The 27,380-nt window shown below is 46.6% G+C and overlaps 1 protein-coding gene across 3 annotated transcripts in view; it reads left to right on the top strand.

Moving 5' to 3' along the window:
- HDAC10 (histone deacetylase 10) overlaps nt 1-27,380 on the top strand; it is a 440,238-nt gene that overhangs the window by 269,401 nt on the left and 143,457 nt on the right. For all 3 annotated transcript variants that reach the window (XM_085653979.1, XM_085653977.1, XM_085653978.1), the window contains one exon: nt 1,298-1,404. In XM_085653979.1, the coding sequence (XP_085510105.1) occupies nt 1,298-1,404 (107 nt within the window). The remainder of the gene's footprint in view (nt 1-1,297; nt 1,405-27,380) is intronic.

The raw sequence follows: 27,380 nt of genomic DNA, 5'->3' as shown, positions 1-27,380 counted from the left end.
ACATTCAGGCTTGAATGCCTTCTCTTCTTGTACAGAAAATGAAGGAAGGTGGTGTGCGCTGTCATCTCCCATTTTTACAGGCAAGAAAAATACACGAGAGGAGAAATGTGCTGTAGTTAATAAAGCACAGGCGGCACACTACAGAATCGTTTGTAAAAGTAAAAACAAAAAATAAAGGTTTCACTACATTCTTAATGTACTTCTTTTGGGTGCTACATGCTGAAACCGTGTTTGTGTTCCATCATTCTTTATTCCAAGGGATATAAAAATGGGCCGCTTTAGAGCAATGCTCACTAACAGTATCCCAAATATACAGCTCTTTCCCTCTTTATTCTTAAAATTATGTTTGCCTTTTTGGAACCCAGGTGATATCTGAATTAAAGTAGCAAGAAATTTTTGTTAAAATCTGTCATTTTTCCTGAGTCATCGGGTCTCAGTGCAGACAGCATCGCGGGTTTTATAGTTCTCATGTTATTAAGTCTTCAAAAAAGTTCAATAAGAAGTAGAGCAAAAGAGAGAGGGCTTTGGGTCAGTCCTCTGCCGCTACTGCCTTTAATGTGTCTTTTATAAGTCTTTTATAATTTGGCATGGTTTGGATGGGCTATCCATCAGGGCCATGGCATTTTGAGGGTGGTTACTTTGTCCCTTTTGTGTTCTTATATATGTGCCTTGTTATTGAGGCCCAGCGTGTGTTGTGTTTACATTGCTGATAGGATCCCATTTAAATTTCTGATTAGTGACTTTTTGTTTGGGAAGTGTGTGGTGTTTTGAAAGAACCGTTAATCAACCTTGGATGTTTATTTGATTTACTCTGCTGTCACAGTATTATATTGTTTGATCAACAGCTTATTTGATCACAAAGTAAAGATGTGCACAAGCATGGTCTTTCTTACAGATGCAAATAAAACACTGGCATGTTGTAAAAAGTTTCTACTAAGCAATATTTGTTGTGTATGCTGTTTAAGTTCACTACTTACAACACCTACTTTAACTTCTGACTCATTTTCATAGCATTTGAGTATACAACGTAACTCTGCTAATCGACTCTCTTTAGCATAGGAGTTCTACTCCCAGCTTCCATATTGTTGTAGCCCAAGATGTGGCCTCGTTTTGGGATTTTACTGGTAAAGTTGGATGCAACACATGCAGCCACCCAGCTATAAGCAAACCTCTCCACTAACAAAAAGCCAGACCTGCTGGCTTTGCCAATGCTTGTTTACATTGAACTGAGGGATAAAATGATAAACTTAGACCTATATGAACTCTTTTTTTTTTTTTTTTTTTTTTTTTTTTTTAGGGCGGGTACCATTTAAAGTCCTTGTCTGAATCCATCTGCATGACTGTGAAAGCATTGCTTGGGGATCCTTTGCCTCAGCTGCATGGAGAAATGACACCATGCTTAAGGTGAGCATTGTAATTGGAAATAAAGCAAACGTTAGAATACCTGTCATTCCATAGAAACCCAAAAAAAGAAATGCCCTTGCAAAGAAACCATTTCAGTGTAAAACACTTTGCCAGACAAATGACTGCAGTAAAAAAACTCTCCTCGGAGAAATGTTGTTAAAAAGAAATAACTGCTTAAAAAAAACAGTAGTGGAAACAGTTGTTGCAAGAAAAAATAATTTTAATTTGCTGCTATGGAAAATAAAAACAATTAAAGTTAAGTCTAGGGCAGCAGTTCTTAACCTGTGGTGCGGGAACCCTGTGGGTCCACGATGCCTTCTCAGGGGGTGTGCGGCTGCTTAAAAAAATGAAATAATATTAACAGATTAATAAAGTGTATATAACTAATGAAGCAAAATGTAAAATTTAAGGTGGTAGACTGTACTGAAGGCTACGGAGAAGTCTAGGAGGATCAGAGCTGCAGTTTCTTCTCAGTCGAGTAGGGCTTGGATGTCGTCGGTGGCCCGATGAGGGCTGTCTCGGTACTGTGGTTGCTGTGGAAACTGGATTGGGAGGAGTAGAGTAAGATGTTTCGTTCCAGATGTGAGGGGAGTTGTTGGTTGATGGCTTTTTCTAATACTTTGACTGCCAATGAGATCAGTCAATAGTTGTTGATTTTGCTGGGGTTTGACAATAGTTTCTTTAGTAGGGCGTTGACTTCTGTGTGTTTTCAGTCCTCAGGAAAGGTGGCCGTGGCTATTGAAGTGTTGAACAAGATGGTGAGTAAATGGCTGATTCTGGTTTCGCCTAGGTTGAAGACGTGGTGAGGGCATGGGTCGGTAAGGACTGAGTTCACAATGGTGGTGGTGTCCTGTGGGGTGAGCTGGCTCCATTCGGTTAAGCATATGCCTGTGGTGGTAGCTGGGTCGTTGGGTTGCCTGAAGAAGAAGGTGGCATTGGGCTGGGGTTTGAGGTTTCTGTAGATGTTGGCGATCTTGTTGTGGAAGTAGTTTGTACGGTTGTCGCAGAGTTCCTTTGAGGGGGTAATGTTGTTTGTTGCAGCTGAGGTGTTGGAGAATTCTTTGTCAATGCTGAAGAGTTCTTGCTGTCATTGGAGCTTGATTCGATGTGTGAGGCTAAGGGCTTTGTCTTCCATTCTCTCAACTCTCTGTGGTAGAAGTTGAGGGCTGTCTTGAACATGGTCTTGTCGGTCGTGTCCTTGCTGGTGCGCCATCTCCTTGCCAGTTGTTTACGGTGTTATTTAGCAGTTCTGAGGTCTTCAGTGCGCCAGCTAGTCTGCTTGGTGGCCCTTCTGTGGGTATTGCCAATGGGAGAGCGACACTGTCGCGCAGTTGGTGATCCAATTGTTGAAGTGTCTGACATTCTGGTCTAGGTTTTGGAGGGGATGGGTGGGTGGTGTTGAGGGCGTTGATCCATGTATCCTGTGAGACTTTGCTCCCACTGCGGTGGGGGGCACTGGGCAGACTGAGGAGTGGAGTTCTTTGATCTGGTGATATTGAAGTGGACGATAGAGTGGTCGGTTCTGGTGAGTTCCGTCGTGTGGCTGTACCTGATGCGGTTGCTGGAGGTGAAGATTGGCTCTAGCGTGTGGCCTGTGGTGTGCGTGGGTTCATGGACGAGTTTGAGAATTGAGACTTATGGGTACATTAAAGCTATATGAGTAGGGACAGTGAAGTTTTTGTTTCTTTCCACATAGGATACAGGATAGAAAAAGTAATTCATTCAATTTGTAGTAGGCTGTCTGAGGGTTGATGTGTGTAGGTGTTTCTTGCCATAGAACCATGGAATATTGTGGGACTGGAGGTGGAAGTTTGAATGTTGTGAATAATTCCAGGTTGGTCAGCCAGATGCTGAGCAGGCTTGAAGATAACTCTAATCTCTATGTGGAGTTTAATAAATGCTGCTAGGCAGATTTATCTTTGAAGTGGCTTCTCTTTGCAATGTGTTGCCTACTACGTTTGGCCAGAGAGCTTTTAAAACCTCCCCTTCAGAGACTCCTTGTAGATCCTTAGCCTGGCCATGGATTGTACACACTGAGTGCAGACACCTGCTGTGAGTGAAGTGCAGGCTTAAGGTGGTGGTTCACCAGTGCCGCTTGACTAAAAAGGATGATTATACTTTGACTACAGTACCAGTGTCCACTGGACTCAATGGGAGAAATATCTGGGATTAGAGACTGGAGTTGTGGCACGCGAGGTGTGAAGAGACAATTGGTGAATATTTTAAAATTGGCTCATGCCTCAGGAGAGTATCATTATGAGGTACTTGCCATCATCTTCCACTAATGGATGCAACAGCTATTGCAGGCAGACTCCCCATATCCTTATGTTAATCACACATCACTAAGAAGGAGCTCCTGTACAGATTATCACTAAGAAGCAGCGCATCCATCCAGTCCAGGCCCCACTTTATTACCCCAGTGTGCATGGCTTAGGTAGCCATTCTGATATTGGGTGCTGACATAAATTACAGCCAAAGGGTACAGAACATACTCCTTATATTGAGATAATCTGGGCTGTCAAACATTCCATAGGTACGTTCTATTTGCTGGAAAATTACGAAGGAAAGAAAAATACTGTCCATGACTACAAAGAGCAAGCATTGGCAAATCAAATGTGTCACACCTATATAAAGCAAGTGCTAATCTATTGACTTTGCCAGTGCTTCTTTGTAAAGCATTGTATGAAATAATACTGGCGGGAAAGCAAACGCATAACTTAATAGACTTCAAAGCTGAGAACTGAATTCAGTATTTAAAGTTTTAGTAAATGGATGGTTTCGTTTTCACGTAGGAAACTCTTATCAGAAATTACAAAGCCTGTTGCTCGTGATCCAGTTTAGAAATAACATAGAAGTCTAGTTTCAGGTACTTAACACTTCACAAAAGCTATCTGAGGAAGTTTCAGAATTTTTGGTTCAAATCTGTATTACTGCATTTCGAAAAATACAAATCTGAAAACAGTAAGCAAGAGACCGCTTCAAAACGAAAACAAATCGAAATCAAAGATTCCAACAAAACCTCCACCCCCTGGAAAACTCAAATCCAATGTCATCATGTTAGTAATGCCTATTCGCCTTCTGCTGGCCCACCCAGGGCTTCCCCCCCTCTCCGTGCCAAGGTTTCAGGTTCTGCCAAGCGCAGCAGACGCAGGTATCTGGGGCAGGTCAGCATCCTAAACTCTACAGAGAGGAGAACAATGTAAGGATGCCAACAGCTCTCTGTAGGAGTTACCCTGATTAGTCGGTGTGAGAGTTAATCTCTCCATCCCTAATATGTTCCATAGTCGATGCAACCATCTGAGATGTGTCAGGAGCTTTTCGGTACCCCAATGTGAGAGGATGTTTTGTAGGGCTGCCCCTAATGCGAGAGCAATGTGTGGCTCCCTGCTGGATTTAAGCGGTAAGGTAAGTGCATTCAGGAGCCGAAGGATAACCTCACGGGGAAGCGAGGCACCTCCGTGTCAAAGTAAGTATCTATATTGTGTCCTAATAATGTGTAAGCTTAGGGCAACCCCACAACAAATGAAGCAGCCTCCCGGGAGACCCACAACCCATCCAGCAGTCTGCACTGCGCTCAGAGTTGCCTCTATGTAGTCTCACTTGGGTAAGGTACTAGTATGTAGTTATTTTAGTAGCAGTCTCAATGCTGGCAGGGTTGTGTTCTGTATGTCGCATCCTTTAGTAGATCTCGTCCCATTATTTTTGTGTCCGCGTCCGTTCTAATTTAAGCTCCCATCACTTCTGCCTTGAAGTCTTGGTCGCCGGGGTAGTGGGTAGTGCGTCCGAGAATAGCGTATAGTTCTGTGATAAGGCGGCTGTCAGAGGTCTTAGTTATGAGCCATTTCTCAATGGGGTGATCAGGCGTTGTGCCCCGGCATTAACTGTGGAATGAGTGAGTCAATGACAGACTTGAAGGTAGTGCATTCTCTCAGTTTCTGGCAGCGCATAATCTTTACGTCGCTATTCGAAGGAGATGGGGCCCTCCTCATCAAAGAGGTGGCCAATGGATCTGCACCTCACTGTTTGCCATAGCCAGAGCACCCTGTGATCCAGCCCCTGTGTAAAGTTTGCGTTGCCCACAATCGTGGCCAATGGGGAAGGGAACGATGACAGAGTTTTACATGTCGCCACCCGATCAGACACTTCAAGAGTGGCTTTAGTGACCGGGGAGGAGTAAAGACCCCATGCTCTATGTTTGCATCGCAGAGACTGTACTTTCCACAGATGATCACCATCTACTGCCCAGTCCATCTGCATCCAGTGTTTCTCGGACTACTCCCTTGTCTATTCGACCAAATAGAGGAGTTGTACTGCTTGGTAGTAGTGTAGAAGGTTGAGGATCTCCAGACCTCCCTCTCATGTGGACCGATAACTCTGTTCCCAGCTCATGTGAGGCCTCCCCTCTGCCCAAATGAAGCGGCACATCTCCCTCTGCAGGGACTGAAGCACGCCTCTGGGTGGTTCTATTGGGAGGGCCTGAAGTAACATTAGGATCTTCTGGAAGGCAATCATCTTTAATGCCGCCACTCACCCGAGCCAGGACAGCTGATAGTGTTTCCTTTGGGCCAAATCCCTCTGTATCTACCAGAGCAGGGTTTAATAGTTGAGGGCTGCTGTCGCTTTTACTGTTGGGGCCAATTGAACCCCCAGATAGGGGATGGGGGTAGTCAACCATTGCAGCTGGTATTGGCGAGCCAGCAACCTCTCCATCGCTGGAGAAAACGAAAGGTTGAGGGTCTCTGAGTTCCGTAGATTAATACAGAATCCTGCGGCCTTTCCAAAGTCCTCGATCTCTGTCACAAAGTCCAGGAGGGCCCTGATGGGTTTCTGGTGCCACTATCATGTCTCTGGCATAGAGGCCCCAGGCGTGTTACTCTCCGCCAAAGCAGATCCTAGTGATGGTTGGATTGTTCCATATGCCGTATAGTGTTCCATAGTTACTTTGGACCCAGGTGCAGAATCTCGCCCCAAAGGCAAAGTGTTTGAGGGTCGCCTCTAAATAGGGCCAATCCACCTGGTCAGACTCCTTCTCGACATATTTGGCCAGGGGCATTATTTCCCTCGAAGAGCGTTTGGCTTAGTCAATCAAGTGAATGTTCCACTTGGTATTCTCACTGCATTGTCAGTGGGGAACAAATCCAGCGTGATCAGGGTCAATCAGACCTGTCAGATATGGGCCCAACCACGCCACTAGGATGCTAGTGAATAATTTAATATCCACGTTGAGGAGGGATATCGGGCAATGTTCGAGGCATGTGGGCTGCTGAATTCATATCTGTGCATAGATCGCCACCTAGTGTTGGGTCCGGATGTTTGCACGTTGTTGTCCTGGAAGAGTCTACGAAGTATCACGAGATAGGTGACTCCTCCCCTGGACCACAGTGCGCATGGGCATCCTCTCCATCCTTAGATTGGTTTTTTCCGCCACTGGGTTCGGATGTGCTTATCTTAGCTCAAGTTAGGAAAATCCAGTTTAAGGCCAAAAGGCCTTTAGTTATCGTCGGTACTGTTCCCGTTCGGTATCGACTAGTTTCTTTAGTGCTTTAGCACCTTCTTCCAGCTTTTCGGATCCGTTTGGTCCGAACATCGAACTTCGATCGACGATGGAATCGAGGACTCCATTCAAACGGTGTCCTTTATGCCACGCGAAATACCCACACATCGACGTCCACCCGGTATGCAACAAATGTCTCTCACCGGATCACGATGAGTCGAAATGTATGGCCTGTGCCAGATTCCGATCAAAAAAGACTCTCCGGAATCGACGGGCGGCGAGATTAGAGGCGCAGCAATCGGCGCCTGCCCCGGCCAACATCTTTAGCACTGAAGACGAGGACGCCGATAGCGTGGAAGAAGTAGACTCCAGCCCCGCTTCCGGACACGATTCCCGATCGGAAGACGACGATGAGGTGATCTTTCAGAGGGAAGAAGTCATCGACGAGGTAGGAGACTACAATGAGGCCTTTGGGGCCGAGGAAGATAGCTCTAGCGAGGAGCTAGGCCAACCCGTCGATACGGAGGCCGACAAAATACGTCGTCATGAGGCTCAGGTCGAGGGATCGCCTTCGGGCCTTACCCGAGATCAATCTCAAGGTTCTTCGGCCCCGCCTTCAGGCCCGGCCTCGAACGTCTCGCAAGAGCCATTATTGTCGAAGACGACTGGATTCCCTTCCGCGAAACCATCCACCGCACCAGTTCCATCGAAACCGAAAGTGAAACTGGTTGTGATCGGCTCGAAGGCCTTGAAAACCTCCACTCCTTCGGCGCTGGCAAAGGTCATCGGCTCCGACCGCGCAAAAAGGGATTTCGGTGCAGAGCTCACCGCAGCGGATGCGGATACGGTTACCGAGCCGAAGAAGAAGGCCCTCGGACCCCACAAGGCACCTCGGCCTCTGGCACCGAAGACATCGGCCCCAACCACCAAAGTCAAGGTGGCCACCCCGTCTACATCGACGTCTACGACGGCGGCGCCAGCCAAGTCATCGACTCCAACAAGCGTCGATACCTCCCTTCGGATCGATGACCCCATGACTGCAAAGAAGTCGGGGGCCGCTTCGACGCCTACCTCCAAGGTGCCGAGCGGTTCCAAACAGCCATCTGCGTTCACCGTGCAACAGGTCTTGGCATCGTTGCAACGCATCAGAGAACGGGCAGCCCTCCACTCTACGTCGGGTCCCGACACGCACAAGGCTTCCAAAGCACCCTCGGCGCCAACCAACATCACGTTTGGGTTGCCGCCGCCCACGGCGCCGAAACTGTTCGAGATTCGGACACGTGTCCGCCAGACGCAGTCCCCATCCACTGGACAAACAGATCTCGAGCCTTCCCAGCCACAATTTATCGACGCCAACACTGGCAGGTTGATGCTCCGCAAGCGGAAAATCACGCCAGAGAGGGGATTGGACTCCTATAAAATTCCTCTCAAACACAAATTGCCGGCAGGGTCAGAGCCAGTGCTTCATGAACACTTTCAACCCTTCCATCAGGATCCACCGTCATTTTCTCCGACGCCTTCAGAGGCGGACGCAGTAGAGGACTATGTAGGGGATGATACCACCTACCCTGGGGATATCGATCCTGCTGATCACCTGCAAGACCCAGATCAAGCATGGGATGACCCCACAGACCAGGGTACCGCACCAGATACCCATGACACGCAGCTTTATAACGTAAAGACATCTCCCACAGAGGACATTGCTGCCTTTAATGCCCTCATTGAACGGGCTGCTGCCAATCATGGAGTAGAACTCCATTCTGACACTGTCGAAGAAGACTTCTTGGTGGACACTTTCGCCTCTTCCGAAAGAACTGTCAAGACTCTGTCCATGTTGAAAGGGGTTCTCAAACCTGCCAAAGACATTTTTAACGAAACAACCAGGGCACGGGTGCTAAACCCCAGGATTGAAAAAAAGTACAAGCCTGCACCCGGAGACCCTATGTACATCAGGGGTCAGTTACCTTTGGACTCCATGGTGGTTGCTAATGCTCGCAAGAGAGCCCACTCACAAACAGGTGATGCTCCTCCCCCAGACAAGGAGTCCAAAGTGCTGGAAACATCAGGCAAACGGATTGCAGCGCAAGCAGTGAACATCTGGCGCATTGCCAACACACAGGCACTCCTGGCCCGTTATGATAGGTCCCATTACGACACACTTGAATCATTACTCCAACATTTGCCAGATGAATATAAAGAGGCAGCGGAGATCCTCATTAGAGAGGGACAACTCCTTACCAATGCATCCATCAAGTGCGCACTGGATGCAGCCGACACAGCGGCGAGGGCGATCAACACCAGCGTCATGCTCAGACGGCATGCATGGTTGAGAATCTCAGGCTTCAAGCCAGAGATTCAGAACAATATCCTGAATCAGCCGGTCAACCCAGACTATTTATTTGGCCCTGAAGTTGACACTACCCTCGAGAAAATTAAAAAAGACACGGACACTGCGAAATCAATGGGGGCTCTGCAGACGCAGCAGTTTCGTAGTGGCTCCTTTCGTCGCCCCGGGAACAGAGGAGCAGCTAGAGGTCAGGGGTCACAGCAGCAGTACACTAAAGGGGGCACACAAAGTACCTATGATAAAACCAACAGAGGTGGATATCGTGGCTCCAGCACCAAGGGCAGAGGACGCGGTTACGGCAACACCAGGTCCTCCCCCAAAAACAAACAGTGACGCCCTCTCCCTGCCCCCCGACCACATAACACCTGTCGGGGGGGAGACTCCAGCGGTTCCTGTCAGCGTGGAAAACCATCACCACAGACAGGTGGGTCAGGGACATTATCCAGCACGGTTACTGTCTCGAATTAACGTCCACTCCACCCAACATACCGCCAAAGCACCGTCCTATGTCCGTAGAGCACTTGGCATTATTGCAGCAGGAAGTGCTAAGTATGCTGCAAAAGGTGCAATAGAGGTCGTGCCCGTCAACCAGCAGGGGACAGGGGTGTACTCTCTGTACTTCTTAATCCCAAAAAAGGAAGGGTCGCTCAGACCTATACTAGACCTGAGACCCCTCAACCAATACGTTCTCTCAGAGCATTTCCATATGCTCACCCTACAGCAGGTTCTCCCGCTACTCAGTCAGGGAGACTTCCTAGCCACACTGGACCTAAAAGATGCGTATTTCCACATACCCATACACCCTTCACACAGAAAATATCTCAGGTTCACCATTCAAGGCCATCACTATCAGTTCAAAGTTCTCCCCTTCGGAGTAACAACAGCACCCAGGGTCTTTACCAAGTGCCTAGCAACAGTGGCGGCACATCTACGGAGACAACACGTTCACGTCTTCCCTTACCTGGACGACTGGCTTGTTCAGGCAAAGTCAGCCCAGCAATGTGCCAGCCACATGTCCCTCACCATTCACCTTCTTCACAGTCTGGGATTCTCACTAAATTACTCAAAATCACATCTCCAACCCGCACACGTACGACAGTACCTGGGCGCGACCATAAACACTCTGGCAGCCACAGCTCAGCCAAATTTAGTGAGGATCAACAGCATACAACTGCTGATCTCAAAGTTCAAACCTCAACACTCCCTTCCTGCGCGAGTGTTCATGCAGTTGATAGGCATGATGGCCTCCTGCATTTTCATAGTCCCGCACGCGAGACTACATATGCGCCCGCTTCAGGAGTGCTTAGCACGTCAATGGAATCAGGCTCACGGGCAATTAAAAGACCTAGTGTTGGTGAGCGGTCGGTCATACAACTCTCTGCATTGGTGGAATCTACAAAACCTTTGCAAGGGCCGACCGTTCCAAGAGCCTGTTCCACAAATAATACTGACAGCGGACGCCTCTCTCCAGGGTTGGGGAGCTCGTGTACTCACTTACACATTGCAGGGACTATGGACAACGCAACAAAAAAAGATGCACATCAACGTTCTGGAACTGATGGCAATCTTCCTAGCCATGAAGGCATTCAAAGTACACTTGTGCAACAAAGTCGTGTTGATCCGGACGGACAACATGACTGCCATGTACTACATACAGAAGCAGGGAGGAACACACTCTCCATAGTTGTCTCATCTGGCTCAGAGCATGTGGAAGTGGGCCATTCAGAGGAACATATTCCTCATGGCGGAACACCTCCCCAGCAAAGACAACCAGATGGTGGATCTGCTCAGCAGACACAGCCACCAGATGCACGAGTGGGAGCTACATCCGTCAGTTCTCCAACCGTACTTCCAACAGTGGGGTCATCCAGAGCTAGACCTATTCGCCACAAACGAAAACGCCAAAGCTTTGCCGCCAGGTTCCCACATCCACAGTCACAGGGCAATGCAATATGGATGAACTGGTCCGGCAGATTTACGTACTCTTTTCCCCCAGCGCCACTAATACATCTAGTGGCACGCAAACTGCGACAACACTCACCGACACTCATCCTAGTTGCTCCCACATGGGCGCGCCAACCATGGTACACCGCCTTTCTAGAACTTTCCGTGGTGCCGCATCAAACGCTGCGGATCAAACCCACGCTTTTGACGCAGAACCATGGCGAGATTCAGCACCCAGATCTGCAACAGCTGAACCTGGCAATCTGGCTCCTGAAGTCTTAGAGTTTGGCTATCTAAACCTGCCACCTGACTGTATGGATATCATCAAGGAGGCCAGGAGACCTACTACCAGAGCTTGCTATGCGGCTAAATGGAAAAGGTTCGTCATTTACTGCAACAACAATGACATTAACCCGCTGGACGCATCCATTCAAAACATCATCTGTTACCTCCTACACCCATACCGATGCAATCTGGCATACAACTCAATACGTATCCATTTAACCGCGATAGCAGCCTATCTCCAAAACAGGCAGCACCTCTCTTTATTCAAAGTGCCTGCCATCAAAGCCTTCTTGGAGGGACTCAAAAGAGTAATTCCCCCCAAGACACCCACCAGCACTGGTGTGGAACCTCAATTTAGTCCTCACCAGATTAATGGGTCCACCCTTTGAACCTCTCCATTCATGTGAGATTCAATTCCTCACCTGGAAAGTAGCTTTCTTAGTGGCAATCACTTCATTACGAAGAGTTAGTGAACTCCAGGCACTAACCATTCAAGAGCCATTCATACAGGTTCACGCAAACAGGGTTGTACTTTGTACCAACCCAAAATTCATGCCCAAAGTGATATCGCAGTTCCACATGAATCAAACTATTGAACTGCTTGTTTTCTTTCAAAATCCACAAAATGTCGCAGAGAGAATGCTCCATACACTAGATGTGAAGAGAGCACTCATGTACTATATAGACCGAACTAAGGACTTTAGGAAAACAAAACAACTTTTCGTTGCCTTTTCTCCACAACACAAGGGCAACGCCATTTCCAAAGCAGGGATAGCCAGATGGATCGTTAAATGTATTCAAATTTGCTATCAAAAGGCTAAACGCACATTAACGATTCCCCCACGAGCCCACTCAACACGAAAGTTAGGGGCGTCCATGGTTTTCCTAGGAAACATTCCTTTACAGGAAATATGTAGAGCAGCCACATGGTCCACTATACATACATTTACCAAACACTACTGTGTAGATGTACACTCAAAACAGCAGGCAGCTGTAGGACAGGCTGTTCTTAAAACTCTTTTTCAGACTGCTGCAGCCGGCACGGGTAGCCGCCGCTAATGGAGGAACGGCTATGTATTCTATGCACAGATATGAATTCAGCAGCCCACATGCCTCGAACTGAATATGCTACTTACCAGTATGCATCTGTTCTTGGCATGTAGGGCTGCTGACATTCATATCGCCCACCCTCATCCCCGGCGCCTGTAGCGGCTGCAGCTCTCAGAATTACTGTATAGCATGGTCATCACTTACTGTATCTACTCCATCACTGCCACAATGGCGAAAAACAATCTAAGGATGGAGAGGATGCCCATGCGCACTGTGGTCCGGGGGAGGAGTCACCTATCTCGTGATACTTCGAAGACTCTTCCAGGACAACAACGTGCAAACATCCGGACCCAACACGATCTATGCACAGATATGAATGTCAGCAGCCCTACATGCCAAGAACAGATGCATTCTGGTAAGTAGCATATTCAATATGCCACATTGCTTTTTGTCTTTCCCAGGCTTGGGAATAACAGTGATGGAGACATCCAGCATCTAAGGCAGCACAGTCCCCGTGCCAGCTATGCAGTTAAAAACCCTCATGAGGACTGGGGCGAGATTAGTGCAGAAGGTTTTATCAAATAGGTCAGGAAAGCAATCTGGTCCTGGAGATTTGAGGGGTTTCAGTTTAGGAATGGCAGAGAAAACTTCCTCTACCCAGATCAGGTGGTCTAGAGTGTCCGCCTGGGCCGGCGTCAGACGAGAAGAATGTACCTTCTTGAGGTAGATGCCAGGACCATCTAGGGCTAGGGCCTGCTCCAAGTAAAGCCTCTTAAAAAAGTCCCTGAATGTGGACACAATGGGACTACATCCTACGATGTTAGTACCGTCCGGTGCTAGAAGGGAATCCACCACAGCTGCTATTGTGCTCCAAGTCTGTTTGCTAGCAACCGCCCACACCTATTCCCCCGCCCCCCCACATAGGAGTGTCACAGTCGGAGCTATGCATATTCAGCCTTATCCACGTCTAGTCCTGCTAACTGCGTGCGCGCCGCCTCTAGCTGCCGCCAGACCCTGGGCGCTCCTGTGCGTTTGTGGATATGTTCTAGTTCCGGCACTTTCTTGTGTAGGCTCTCCCTCTCGTCCTGGCAGATTTTGTTGTCCACCGCCGATATAGCAGTGAATTCCCCCCGGGTAATAACCTTAAGGGTCTCCCTGGGGGTGATGATAGGGAGGGTCTCAGCAGTGTCGTTGATAACCAGGAAGTTGATGTAGGCTCTCCCGCAGTCTCCGCGGTCTGTGAACATGCCATGCTGGGGGCAGGTCAAGGCTAAGAGATACTGCCGTGTGGTCTGATAAGGATTGCTGCTCTATCTCTATTGTTGTAACCAAAACCTGGACCTCCCTCGTCCCCAAGAAATAGTCCAGTTGGGCATATGTCTTAAGGGCATGGGATTAAAATGTGTAGTCCTGCGCTTGGGTATTCCAGACCCACCGAAGTTCCTGTAAGCCAGTGTGGTCCCTCCTGATTAAGAGCCCCAGTGTGACCATAGCGCTGCTCTGATCTGTCCAGGTCATTGTTAAAAATAGATTAAGATCTCTCCCCAGCAGCACAATCCTATTTTTGGAGGTCATCACCTCTGCCACAGCTCGTCGGAGAAATTGTTCCTGACCATCATTAGGGGCGTATAGGGAGGTCTATGTTAAGGTGCAGCCTCCCACACTCACATTATATGTAAACAGCCGCCTTTAGTTGTCTGCTAATTTAGAGACCACCCATGCTCGAAAAGAACAGGAGATCAAAAGGGCCACCCCAGCTGTTTTGGTGGTGGTGGTGAGGGAGAAGAACTGTTTCGGAAAGGCACGGAACATAAGCCAGTCTCGGAAGACCATGTGAGTCTCCTGTAGGAGACATAACTCCGCCCCATTCTGCTCCCAATAAGACAGAATTGCTCTCTCTTTGGTCGGGTTTGTGAACCTCTTTACATTTAGCGAGATGACCTTTAGCCTATTGTGTGTGGAGGTGAAGGGGAGAAAGCATAGTAGCAGCTGCCCAGGTTTGTAACCAACCCCATTAGACCTGACGTGGAGCCAGACAGGCCCTGTGTGTGTGGAAACCTAAAGTGTAGTGTAATGTAGTGCACCCATGTGGAAGACAAACACAAACTGCATAAACTTTGTTCCATTAGAGCTTAAGGCACTGGCCGCAGCCATGAATGTCCCATAGGGATCCCGGGTGTAGGGGGCTATTAGAGTAGCTCAAACACCTCTCGGAGAGGACTTGGCCCTCCGCACCCCCCTCCCAGCAGGCCCCTACACCTCCATTACTGATGTATGAGATCTGTAGGTCTTGTGGTGCTCAGGTTATTTCCAGCCGGTCAGGTTTGCCAACAAGGTGTCCAACACTGTTCGCTGCTTCATGGCTATAGTCGCTGGATCTGGACGTAGTCCCTTAGGGAAGGCCGAGCCCCCATGCCATCAGAGACGCTTCCGGGCTTTTCGGCCCAAGTTTCTCCTCCATAGGCTCCTCAATGTTCAGCACATGACAGGCCACAGACAAGCATTGGAGCTGCCATAGCTTCCCTTCCCAGCAAAGAAACTAAGCGGAAGCGAAACGGGTGGCCTTAGGAATAGGTGATGCCTTTGTCCCTCAGAAAGATGGTCACATGGCGAAAGTCTCTCCATTTCTGCAGGGTAAGGGCTGATAGATCTTGATATAGTGGCAACTTATGCCCATGGAATTGCAAAGGGTAAATGTATGTGGCTTTGTGAAGTATGGTTTCTTTGAGTTGGAAATCGTGGACACATACCAAGATGTCAGGCGGGCGTTCTCTGGTCTTTGGGGGACTCACTGTGTGGACCCTGTCGAGCTGTATCTTTTTGTTGGGGTGCTTCAAGGATCTGCAGGAACAAGGCCTGCACGTATGCCACAATGTCCATGCCCTCTGCTTTGGTTGGTGTCCCCCTGATGCGGATGTTATTCCATCTTGACCGATTCTCTAAATCTTCCTCATGGGCCTGCAAATTGATCTGTTGGTCCCTGTGGTGGATCATCTTTTGTGTGAGCTCCTCAATTTCTTTGTCGCTGCTAGAATCATGATCCTCAAGGGTTGTGACTGTCGCACACCTCTGTCAGGTCGCGATGGACCCCCTTTAAGTCCTGGGAGAGGTCTCTTTTAACTGTCTTCCTGGAGGGAGGCAAACGGGGCTTCCAGGAATGATCGGGTTTCCGGCCAATTGTTGTCCTCTCCATCTGCTGTCTGCTCTGGCTGTGAGGGTGGAGGCCGTTCCTCGTGTGGGCCCCTAGTCAGATTGGTCAGCATCTCTTTAAGGGATCTCTCCTTTTTCGCTTGTGCTGCAGCCATGGTTGCCAAAAGAGAGGCTTTCTTGTCCTCCTCAGTTCGAGGAGCGTCAGATATGTGCTAGTTGCCCCACAGGAAGGAGAGATCCCACTGTATTGTGTAGCCCTGTGCACCGGAGATATCCACCGTACCGGGGCTCGGGAAGGAGACGTGTGCTTGCATCAGGGTAGAAAAACCCAGAGGGTATCTGGAGACACCAAGGGCCTCCCTCTAGTCAGTCAGTATTGCCGGGAACGTGCAGATCAGTCATCGGCTCAGAAGAGACCTCTCTCCTGTGAGACACGCTCTCCCTGGGGAGGAGCACCACTCGCTGTCTAATGTTGTGGTCCGCTCTCACCACTGGCCTGGTGTGAGAAGTTGGCCTGGTATATGCTGTCCACTAGTTAGTGGGCACCTTGCACTAGTCCAAACGACCCTTATTGAGGATTAGTTTTAAGACAACCTTTATTGAAAGCTATCCTAGTGGTAGCTATGGAGAGCAGCCTTCAGGCTAAGTCTTGAAGGAGTGTAAAGCAGCTGGTTTACCAGATTATAACCTCTTGAATAACTAAATGAAAGGAGAACCACACAAGGTATATATATAAAATATATTTATTTATTTCTAAACACTCTCTACTAACCTCTTTATGAAGTTCGAGAACAAGGCACACAATAATACAGTTATTAAACAACAGTAAATAGCACAATATACAATGGGCCCCAGGGGCAGACCAAAGCATATATTAAGAAAGTGGTATAAGAACCACGACTTGACTAGACACAGTGCCTAGAGCACGTAAAATCGCTGGGACCCCAAGGAACCACCCAAGGCAGTGACACAGGAGACCCACGGGGGACGTGTGCAGTGTGAGAACACAGCCGCGAGCCCCGTACAATTCAATAGGAAAGTCGCGGTTGGAAATTCAAAGAATAAGGACACTTAGGAGAGGACTTTGAGCAAACCCCTTTAGACTTAGAGGGTTCTAGGGCCAGCACCGACAGGAGCACCAGAGTACTCGTGTTACCTCACCCAGGGAAGCCGGGTGCATAGGTGTCAAATGGTGTCGGGAATCGTCGTTGATTTCAATGGTAATGGGCTGCAAAGTGCTGCTGCTGTGGGAAGGAGAAGTGTCCGGTGTGATCCAAGCCTGGATCGACGATGTGAAGAACCTGAAAGCAGAGGGGACAGAGTCTGGGTCACTTGCCAGTGACCAGGGGCCCGATAGACGAATGCCCACCGAAGTCGGGTGTTTCAGGTGCGAAGAGGTGAAGCTTGACTCCACTGCCACGGGGACCAGGAGGTGTCGACGACCACCACAGTCCGCAGGCTAGGTGTCCCACGAAGGAAGTAGAGTACTGGAGGGTCAGTTTCCGGATTGGAGACCAACAAGCCTTGGCAACAGCAACCTATGCGGTGAGAGAAAAATGGCTTCGGTGTGGACCAGCAAGGTCCTGTGGACTTCCCAAGCGATGGAGAGTCAGGGCACGTCTGGAGCAACCAGGTAAGCCAATTCAAAGTCAAAGTACCCTTCTCAGGGACCCACAAGTCGACGGACAAGGGATCGCGAAGAGACCTCGAGAGGAATCACTAGATACCAGCCCACGGGTCACTCGAGGAGTGTACGCCAGCAATCTTCAGTGGAATTACTGCTCGGGGTCTGGACTACAAGTAGCCCAATATATTAACACAATGGGGTGACCCTGTGTGCCTAGGAACCTGGGTATTTAATGTATAAAGAACAATGGTTCCCTTGGGTAGAAACAATGCGTATTGTAGTTAGCTGTAGTTACTTCAGCATAACATATAATACATTTCTGAAAGCATAAACATTTCTTGAACAAAAGGGGGAAGAGGAACTATAACACAGAGAAAGGATTTTCATTGATTTATGTATCAGAATTGATAACATTCGATAAACAAACACTTTGCAGAATTCCAAATTCATACAGTGATACAAAATAGTGAGATAGTGGTGCTCAGTGGTGATATAAATACATAGTGCAGTGAGGTGAGGGTGGGAGGATGTGGTTTGTTTTTGAAAGGCCAGATTCAAAATGCAGTAACAAGTAAGTTAAACAAATTAAATAGTTGGTAACAACTATGTCCTGCAATCTGTGCCACAATAGATCGTCGACGTTTCAACCCTATGGGCGCTAGGTGGAGTGTCACAAGCGGGTCTTCATCAGGACTGTGGAGGAGGAGGCCTATGGGAAGGAGTATTACAATAAAGAGTGTTCAAGTTCCTAATATTTGACAGTAATTAAATTAAGAATTGAGTTGAATTACATAAACTCACCCTAGGATTTCAAGGGTGGTCAAGGCAAATTGATTGGAGGGGTATGGTTATTCTAACAGGATGTCTGTGAAGTAGAAAGGTATAAGTGCTGACTCAGATGTGAGTAAAACACAATTGTATGGAATAAATCTAAAATCTTACCAACTGTGATATGAATTGCACAGAAGATCTAAAGTAAAACAAAATGAGGGGAAATTAATCACTAAACCAGGAGAGTGTTTTTGAAAAAAGGTATAGTCAGGGGGCAATGGTAAAACTCACCAAAGAATAATTGTTTTCTTGAGCTGGTAACACGAAATCCTCACGAAACACTGCTTCCTGGTTGTGGAGCAAGTGAGAAATGAGCTCTTAAATACTCTTGGCCAAGGCTCCAGCTGGGAGCTTAATGATGATTGACAAGTGTGTTCAAAGGAGGCATCACAAGGCCTCACTGGCAAGTCAAAAGGCTGCAGCTGAACTGTAGCTAAAAAATAATCAATTATGTGCTGCCATGTAAATGCGTGCAAAAGCAGCGAAGGACAAAATTAAGAATTATGTAGTCAAACCCGAAATTCGCTGGTGCAAATAATGGGTTGGGGAAAGTATTGATAGTAATACAACATTGCTTAGAAACAATTGATTCTAAAGGAGGGGCCTCCGCAGGCAATCTGGGTTGGGCTCCCACCGTGAGATACATGATGATTGACAGGTGTGTTCAAAGGAAGCAACCAGCGAGGTTTCACTGGCGCTATGGAAGTTTTCAGCTAAAAGCAGCTGAAAGAAATCAATTAAGCTCTGCAAAGCAGATGCATGTATTCAGGGAAAAGCAGCTTTTTATAAAAACACACGTCATCGATTCCAAATGAGGGTGCGGATCACACAATCATGCCCGATTTATAGAGGCTTGGGAAAGTATTTGCTCTCAGTGGCGCCGTTTGACTGATGCAATGAAAGACACAGTGATTCATAAAAGAATAACATGAAAAAGCACAATAAATGATAGAGGCAAAGGTTCGAAATTACAATTATATTAATAGTAATTAAATAATAAGCAACACTGTGGTTTTTTGGACATGCAGAAAGAAACCTTTAACGCTAAAATAAGTTTAACATAACAAAGACATATTTTTTAAAAGACATTGGTACTATTGGGGGTTACTGAATGTAGGTGGTTACAAACATAAAGTAAGAGTCCCCTTATGTAATGTATACAATTATCCTTAAAAACGGGACTGGGGAGAGCCAGCTAAAGTTGGCCCACCTGTCTCGAAGTCTCCTCCTGTTCATTGAGCCCCTCGGTTACTGAATTAAGTAAATGTATCCATTTGCACTCTTTGTACCTGAGCGCTTGAACAATGGAACCACCCCTGGGACTGGGCAGTATCCTCTCAAGTACAAGCCATTTAAGACTAGTAGCTGTGTGCAATTTGTTTGAAAAATGTTCAACTAGGGGTACTCCTGGGACATTGCATCTCACCCTGCTCATATGTTGCAGTATCCTCGTTTTTACCTTCTGGGTTGTTTGACCCACGTAAACTTTTTCACAAGGACATATAATGGCATATACAACATTCATGCTGTTACAATTGGTGAGTGCTGGAAGTTTGTGGGTTTTGTGGTTGTGTGTAAAAGACACGCCTTCGATGGTAAGGGGGCAGGCTTTGCAACTCCCACATTTGTGATGTCTGATCAGTGGCGGTAGTCCCAGCTGGTCCCTGATGTCTGGTGCTTTTGGAGTCTCCAAATAGGCTTTTACCAAATTGTCTTTCAAGTTTCTGCCTCTTTTAAAAGCAAAAACTGGTTCAGAATTGGTAGGTAGATCACTGGCAACTAAATTCCAATACTACTTTACAATTTTCTTGATAGCATTGCTTTTGGAATTGAAAGTAGTAACGCACACCAGGCCCTTTGACGTCTTCTCCTTATCACCAGGTCTTAGCAACTCATCTCGCGGACTGTACCAGGTTCGTTTCCGTGCTCTTCTGAGTAGTCCAAGAGGGTAACTTCTTTCTTTTAGTCGTGTGGTCAGGATGTCCGTTTCCCTGAAGAAGTCCACCCTGCGTGTGCAGTTCCTCCTGAGTCTCCGGTATTGCCCAAAGGGGAGGTTGTCCCTTAAGTTCCGGGGGTGATGAGACTGGTATTTGAGGAGCGTATTTCTTTCAGCTGGTTTCCGGTATAAGTCACAAAAGATAAAGTCATCCTCGACTTTCAGAGTAAGGTCTAGAAAATTAATGCTGGCATTGTTTTTAGTCATGGTAAATTGAATATCCATAGTCCTCTGATTGAGCCAAGCCAGAAACTCATCTAGTGCGGTTGTTGATCCAGTCCAGACCATGATGACATCGTCGATATATCGCTTCCAGACCTCAATGTTCTCCAGAAAAGGGTTGGTCAAGCTGTATAAATGTTCTTCTTCATAGGAGTCCATGAATATATTCGTCAGACTCAGTGTATATGCAGCACCCATGGCAACTCCTTTGCATTGATAGTAGAATTGTTTAAGGAAAACAAAATAGTTCTTCTGCATGGCTATTTCCAACATGGTTGTCAAGAATTCTGTAGGGATCCAATGTGGTCTAGGGCGCCTGTCGAGCGAGTCCCTTACAACCCTTAATGCAGCTTGTTGTGGTATAGATGTATAAAGTGAGGCTACGTCCAACGTGACCAGCCACTGGGTGTTGGCATCAAATGGCTGTCCCTCCAAGAGTTGGATCACGTGGGTCGTGTCACGTACATATGACTTAGTATCTAGTACAAAAGGCTGAAGAAAGTGATCCAGAAATTGATTCAGGGGTTCCAGGATTGAGCCGCAGCCAGAAACTATCGGTCTACCAGGTGGTTTGTTGAGGCGCTTGTGTACCTTGGGTAGGGTATAAATAGTTGGTAACCTGGGTTCCTTCTGGATAAGGAATTCTCCTTCTTGTTTGCTTAGAAATCCTTGATGCATACCATCCTCTAATAAAGCTCGTATGAGGTTCCTAATGTCACCCGTGGGAACTCTGCGTATGGGGAGATAGCTGTCTTGAACACTCAGTTGTTGTTTGATTTCATCCACATAATCAGTAGTATTCTGTACCACCACAGCGCCACCTTTGTCTGCACTCTTAATCACAATGTCCCGTTTGTTGCTGAGGGATGTCAAAGAAAGTCTCTCTTCTTTCGTAATATTGTAATTGATATAGTTCTTGTTCTCAATCAAGTCCATGGTTTCTTGTAGTACCACTTGTTCGTATGCCAGAATTCTTTGGTTCATTAGATAGGCCGCTGGGGTAAATGTAGTCGCTGGTTTGAAATGGGTGGCTGTTGGCAGAAGGTCGTATGTATGTTTATTGAAATAGTATTTGAGTCTGATCTTCCTGAAAAATCTTTGTAGCTCAAGTTTTGTCTTGAAAGCGTCAGGTCGATTCGTAGGTACAAATGAAAGTCCTTTTTCCAGTAATTGTCTTTCAACTCTGGAAATCTGATGACTGGATAAATTGATGATGGGGTCCAGTTTTTCAAGTTGAGTGGGAGGGGCCACCCTTACCATCTGTAGGTCTGTCTGCGAGTGGATATCTCTCCATGTGTCTCCGGACCAAAACGGACCCTGGGGTTGCCCTGCTGGTTGGGCTGTTGGTTCTGGGGATTGAACTGGGGGTTGAATTGTGGATTGAACTGTGGATTGAACTGTGGATTGAACTGGGGGTTGAACTGCTTGTTGTTCTGAGGGTTGTACCTCCCTTTGTTCCATCCCCTTGGGCGGTCCCATACTTGGCCTGTCCCCCTGCCCCTGCCTTGAGGTCTCTGTCCTTCCCCTAAAAAATGAGCACCCTGGTTATTTTGGTAACTAGTGCTAGGTCTCTGTGTCTGAATCAGACCCACTTCCAACTGAGGAGTCCGAGAAATTGGTAAAGCGTCTTGTGCCCTGCCTACTTTTATTTGTGTAGAAACCCTGGCTATCCTGTTGGTAGTAATCATCAGACAGGTACGGGTAAGTGAATTTTTTGTCGTAGTTGCGGATATCTTTAGAGAGTTTATCAAATTTCTTACTGAGTGTGATGGTGTTGAACTCAGCCAAAGTTTTTTCCGCTCTTTCTAGGGCCTCTTTTGCACCTGAGAGTGCGTTGTCATCTAGGATCTCTTGTTTGAGAATAGCAATATCTTGTATGAGTTTTTAACGTACTCGATTGCAGTTTCTATCCCTAGCATAATTCGCTCTCGCCTTCATGGCCACAGTCTGACCAAATATTTGCAGGCAAACATAATACCAAAGGGACTCCAGGTTCGCAACGAACCAGCTATCTTTATTGATGTCCCTAAATTTAGAGAAGGTTTTAGCTTTGTGGCGAACAATTGCTCTAGGCACTGGATGGTGCTAGGGATAGAAACTGCAATCGAGTATGTTAAAAAACTCATACATCAAGAAAGTTGATAAACTCTCTAAAGATATCCGCAACTACGACAAAAAATTCACTCACCCGTACCTGTCTGATGATTACTACCAACAGGATAGCCAGGGTTTCTACACAAATAAAAGTAGGCAGGGCACAAGACGCTTTACCAATTTCTCTGACTCCTCAGTTGGAAGTGGGTCTGATTCAGACACAGAGAGACGTAGCACTAGTTACCAAAATAACCAGGGTGCTCATTTTTTAGGGGAAGGACAGAAGACCTCAAGGCAGGGGCAGGGGGACAGGCCAAGTATGGGACCGCCCAAGGGGATGGAACAAAGGGAGGTACAACCCCCAGTTCAACCCCCAGTTCAACCCCCAGTTCAATCCCCAGTTCAATCCCCAGAACCAACAGCCCAACCAGCAGGGGAACCTCAGGGTCCGTTTTGGTCCGGAGACACATGGAGAGATATCCACTCGCAGACAGACCTACAGATGGTAAGGGTGGCCCCTCCCACTCAACTTGAAAAACTGGACCCCATCATCAATTTATCCAGTCATCAGATTTCCAGAGTTGAAAGACAATTACTGGAAAAAGGACTTTCATTTGTACCTACGAATCGACCTGACGCTTTCAAGACAAAACTTGAGCTACAAAGATTTTTCAGGAAGATCAGACTCAAATACTATTTCAATAAACATACATACGACCTTCTGCCAACAGCCACCCATTTCAAACCAGCTACTACATTTACCCCAGCGGCCTATCTAATGAACCAAAGAATTCTGGCATACGAACAAGTGGTACTACAAGAAACCATGGACTTGATTGAGAACAAGAACTATATCAATTACAATATTACGAAAGAAGAGAGACTTTCTTTGACATCCCTCAGCAACAAACGGGACATTGTGATTAAGAGTGCAGACAAAGGTGGCGCTGTGGTGGTACAGAATACTACTGATTATGTGGATGAAATCAAACAACAACTGAGTGTTCAAGACAGCTATCTCCCCATACGCAGAGTTCCCACGGGTGAGATTAGGAACCTCATACGAGCTTTATTAGAGGATGGTATGCATCAAGGATTTCTAAGCAAACAAGAAGGAGAATTCCTTATCCAGAAGGAACCCAGGTTACCAACTATTTATACCCTACCCAAGGTACACAAGCGCCTCAACAAACCACCTGGTAGACCGATAGTTTCTGGCTGCGGCTCAATCCTGGAACCCCTGAATCAATTTCTGGATCACTTTCTTCAGCCTTTTGTACTAGATACTAAGTCATATGTACGTGACACGACCCACGTGATCCAACTCTTGGAGGGACAGCCATTTGATGCCAACACCCAGTGGCTGGTCACGTTGGACGTAGCCTCACTTTATACATCTATACCACAACAAGCTGCATTAAGGGTTGTAAGGGACTCGCTCGACAGGCGCCCTAGACCACATTGGATCCCTACAGAATTCTTGACAACCATGTTGGAAATAGCCATGCAGAAGAACTATTTTGTTTTCCTTAAACAATTCTACTATCAATGCAAAGGAGTTGCCATGGGTGCTGCATATACACCGAGTCTGGCGAATATATTCATGGACTCCTATGAAGAAGAACATTTATACAGCTTGACCAACCCTTTTCTGGAGAACATTGAGGTCTGGAAGCGATATATCGACGATGTCATCATGGTCTGGACTGGATCAACAACCGCACTAGATGAGTTTCTGGCTTGGCTCAATCAGAGGACTATGGATATTCAATTTACCATGACTAAAAACAATGCCAGCATTAATTTTCTAGACCTTACTCTGAAAGTCGAGGATGACCTTATCTTTTGTGACTTATACCGGAAACCAGCTGAAAGAAATACGCTCCTCAAATACCAGTCTCATCACCCCCGAAACTTAAGGGACAACCTCCCCTTTGGGCAATACCGGAGACTCAGGAGGAACTGCACACGCAGGGTGGACTTCTTCAGGGAAACGGACATCCTGACCACACGACTAAAAGAAAGAGGTTACCCTCTTGGACTACTCAGAAGAGCACGGAAACGAACCTGGTACAGTCTGCGAGATGAGTTGCTAAGACCTGGTGATAAGGAGAAGACGTCAAAGGGCCTGGTGTGCGTTACTACTTTCAATTCCAGAAGCAATGCTATCAAGAAAATTGTAAAGAAGTATTGGAATTTGGTTGCCAGTGATCTACCTACCAATTCTGAACCAGTTTTTGCTTTTAAAAGAGGCAGAAACTTGAAAGACAATTTGGTAAAAGCCTATTTGGAGACTCCAAAAGCACCAGACATCAGGGACCAGCTGGGACTACCGCCACTGATCGGACATCACAAATGTGGGAGTTGCAAAGCCTGCCCCCTTACCATCGAAGGCGTGTCTTTTACACACAACCACACAACCCACAAACTTACAGCACTCACCAATTGTAACAGCATGAATGTTGTATATGCCATTATATGTCCTTGTGAAAAAGTGTACGTGGGTCAAACAACCCAGAAGGTAAAAACGAGGATACTGCAACATATGAGCAGGGTGAGATGCAATGTCCCAGGAGCACCCCTAGTTGAACATTTTTCAAACAAATTGCACACAGCTACTAGTCTTAAATAGCTTGTACTTGAGAGGATACTGCCCAGTCCCAGGGATGGTTCCATTGTTCAAGCTCTCGGGTACAAAGAGTGCAAATGGATACATTTACTTAATTCAGTAACCAAGGGGCTCAATGAACAGGAGGAGACTTCGAGACAGATGGGCCAACTTTAGCTGGCTCTCCCCAGTTCCGTTTTTAAGGATAATTGTATACATTACATAAGGGGACCCTTACTTTGTTTGTAACCACCTACATTCAGTAACCCCCCAATAGTACCAATGTCTTTTAAAAAACATGTCTTTGTTATGTTAAACTTATTTTAGCGTTAAATGTTTCTTTTTGCATGTCCAAAAAACCAGTGTTGCTTATTATTTAATTACTATTAATATCATTGTAATTTCGAACCTTTGCCTCTATCATTTATTGTGCTTTTTCATGTTATTCTTTCATGAATCACTGTGTCTTTCATTGCATCAGTCAAACGGCGCCCCTGAGAGCAAATACTTCCCCAAGCCTCTATAAATCAGGCATGATTGTGTGAGCCGCACCCTCATTTGGAATCGATGAAGTGTGTTTTTATAAAAAGCTGCTTTTCCCTGAATACATGCATCTGCTTTGCAGAGCTTAATTGATTCCTTTCAGCTGCTTTTAGCTGAAAACTTCCCTAGCGCCAGTGAAACCTCGCTGGTTGCTTCCTTTGAACTCACCTGTCAATCATCATGTAGCTCACGGTGGGAGCCGAACCCAGCTTGCCTGCGGAGGCCCCTCCTTTAGAATCAATTGTTTCTAAGCAATGTTGTATTACTATCAATACTTTACCCAACCCATTATTTGCGACAGCGAATTTCGGGTTTGACTACATAATTCATAATTTTGTCCTTCGCTGCTTTTGCACTCATTTACATGGCAGCACATAATTGATTGTTTTTTAGCTACAGTTCAGCTGCAGCCTTTTGACTTGCCAGTGAGGCCTTGTGATGCCTCCTTTGAACACACTTGTCAATCATCATTAAGCTCCCAGCTGGAGCCTTGGCCTAGAGTATTTAAGAGCTCATTTCTCACTTGCTCACCAACCAGGAAGCAGTGTTTCGTGAGGACTCCATGTTACCAGCTCAAGAAAACGATCATTCTTTGGTGAGTTTTACCATTGCCCCCTGACTATACCTTTTTTCAAAATCACTCTCCTAGTTTAGTGACTAATTTCCCCTCATTTTGTTTTCCTTTAGATCTTCTGTGCAATTCATATCACAGTTGGTAAGATTTTAGATTTATTCCATACAATTGTGTTTTACTCACATCTGAGTCAGCACTTATAATACCTTTCTACGTCACAGACATCCTGTTAGAATAACCATACCCCTCCAATCAATTTGCCTTGACCGCCCTTGAAATCCTAGGGTAAGTTTATGTAATTCAACTCAATTCTTAATTTAATTACTGTCAAATATTAGGAACTTGAACACTCTTTATTGTAATACTCCTTCCCATTGGCCTCCTCCTCCACAGTCCTGATGAAGACCATATTGTGACACTCCACCTAGCGCCCATAGGGTTGAAACGTCGACGATCTATTGTGGCACAGATTGCAGGACATAGTTGTTACCAACTATTTAATTTGTTTAACTTGTTACTGCATTTTGAATCTGGCCTTTCAAAAACAAACCACATCCTCCCACCCTCACCTCACTGCACTATGTATTTATATCACCACTATCTCACTATTTTGTATCACTGTATGAATTTGGAATTCTGCAATGTGTTTCTGTTTATCGAATGTTATCAATTCTGATACATAAATCAATGAAAATCCTTTCTCTGTGTTCTTGTTCCTCTTCCCCCTTTTGTTCAAGAAATGTTTTTGCTTTCAGAAATGTATTATATGTTATGCTGAAGTAACTACGCCTAACTACAATACGCATTGTTTCTACCCAAGGGAACCATTGTTCTTTATACATACAAGTAGCCCAAAGCACAGCCTCAGGGATCGCCAAGAAGCATGTGCTGCTCCAAATGGTCGCGGTGTCCAGGGGTTCGGGTTGCATGGTCTCCACGAGGGCTTTGGATCTCAGAGTTGCTGAGAGCACGGATCGGCCTCGAGGAAGCTTGGAAACCCACCTCCTGTGTTTCAAACTCGTTGGTGTCCTTCGGGAGCAGCGTTGATGCAAACCGGACAGATGCGTCTTTGGTGCATGCCTTGCAGGGGAGTAACTCCTTTACTCTAAGGGAGGTTCTTCGGTCATCCGTCGTGTATATAGTAGAAGTTCTGGGATTCTGTAGCAGAGCTTCGTCCAGGTAAATCTAAAGTCCTGTAGTCAGGGGTTCCT

This window comes from Triturus cristatus, chromosome 4_1 (genome assembly GCF_964204655.1).
Source record: "Triturus cristatus chromosome 4_1, aTriCri1.1, whole genome shotgun sequence".
In the NCBI taxonomy this organism is placed as follows: domain Eukaryota; kingdom Metazoa; phylum Chordata; class Amphibia; order Caudata; family Salamandridae; genus Triturus; species Triturus cristatus.
The sequence above is the reverse complement of the archived record's forward strand: the minus strand, read 5'-3'. Positions and strand labels throughout refer to the sequence as shown.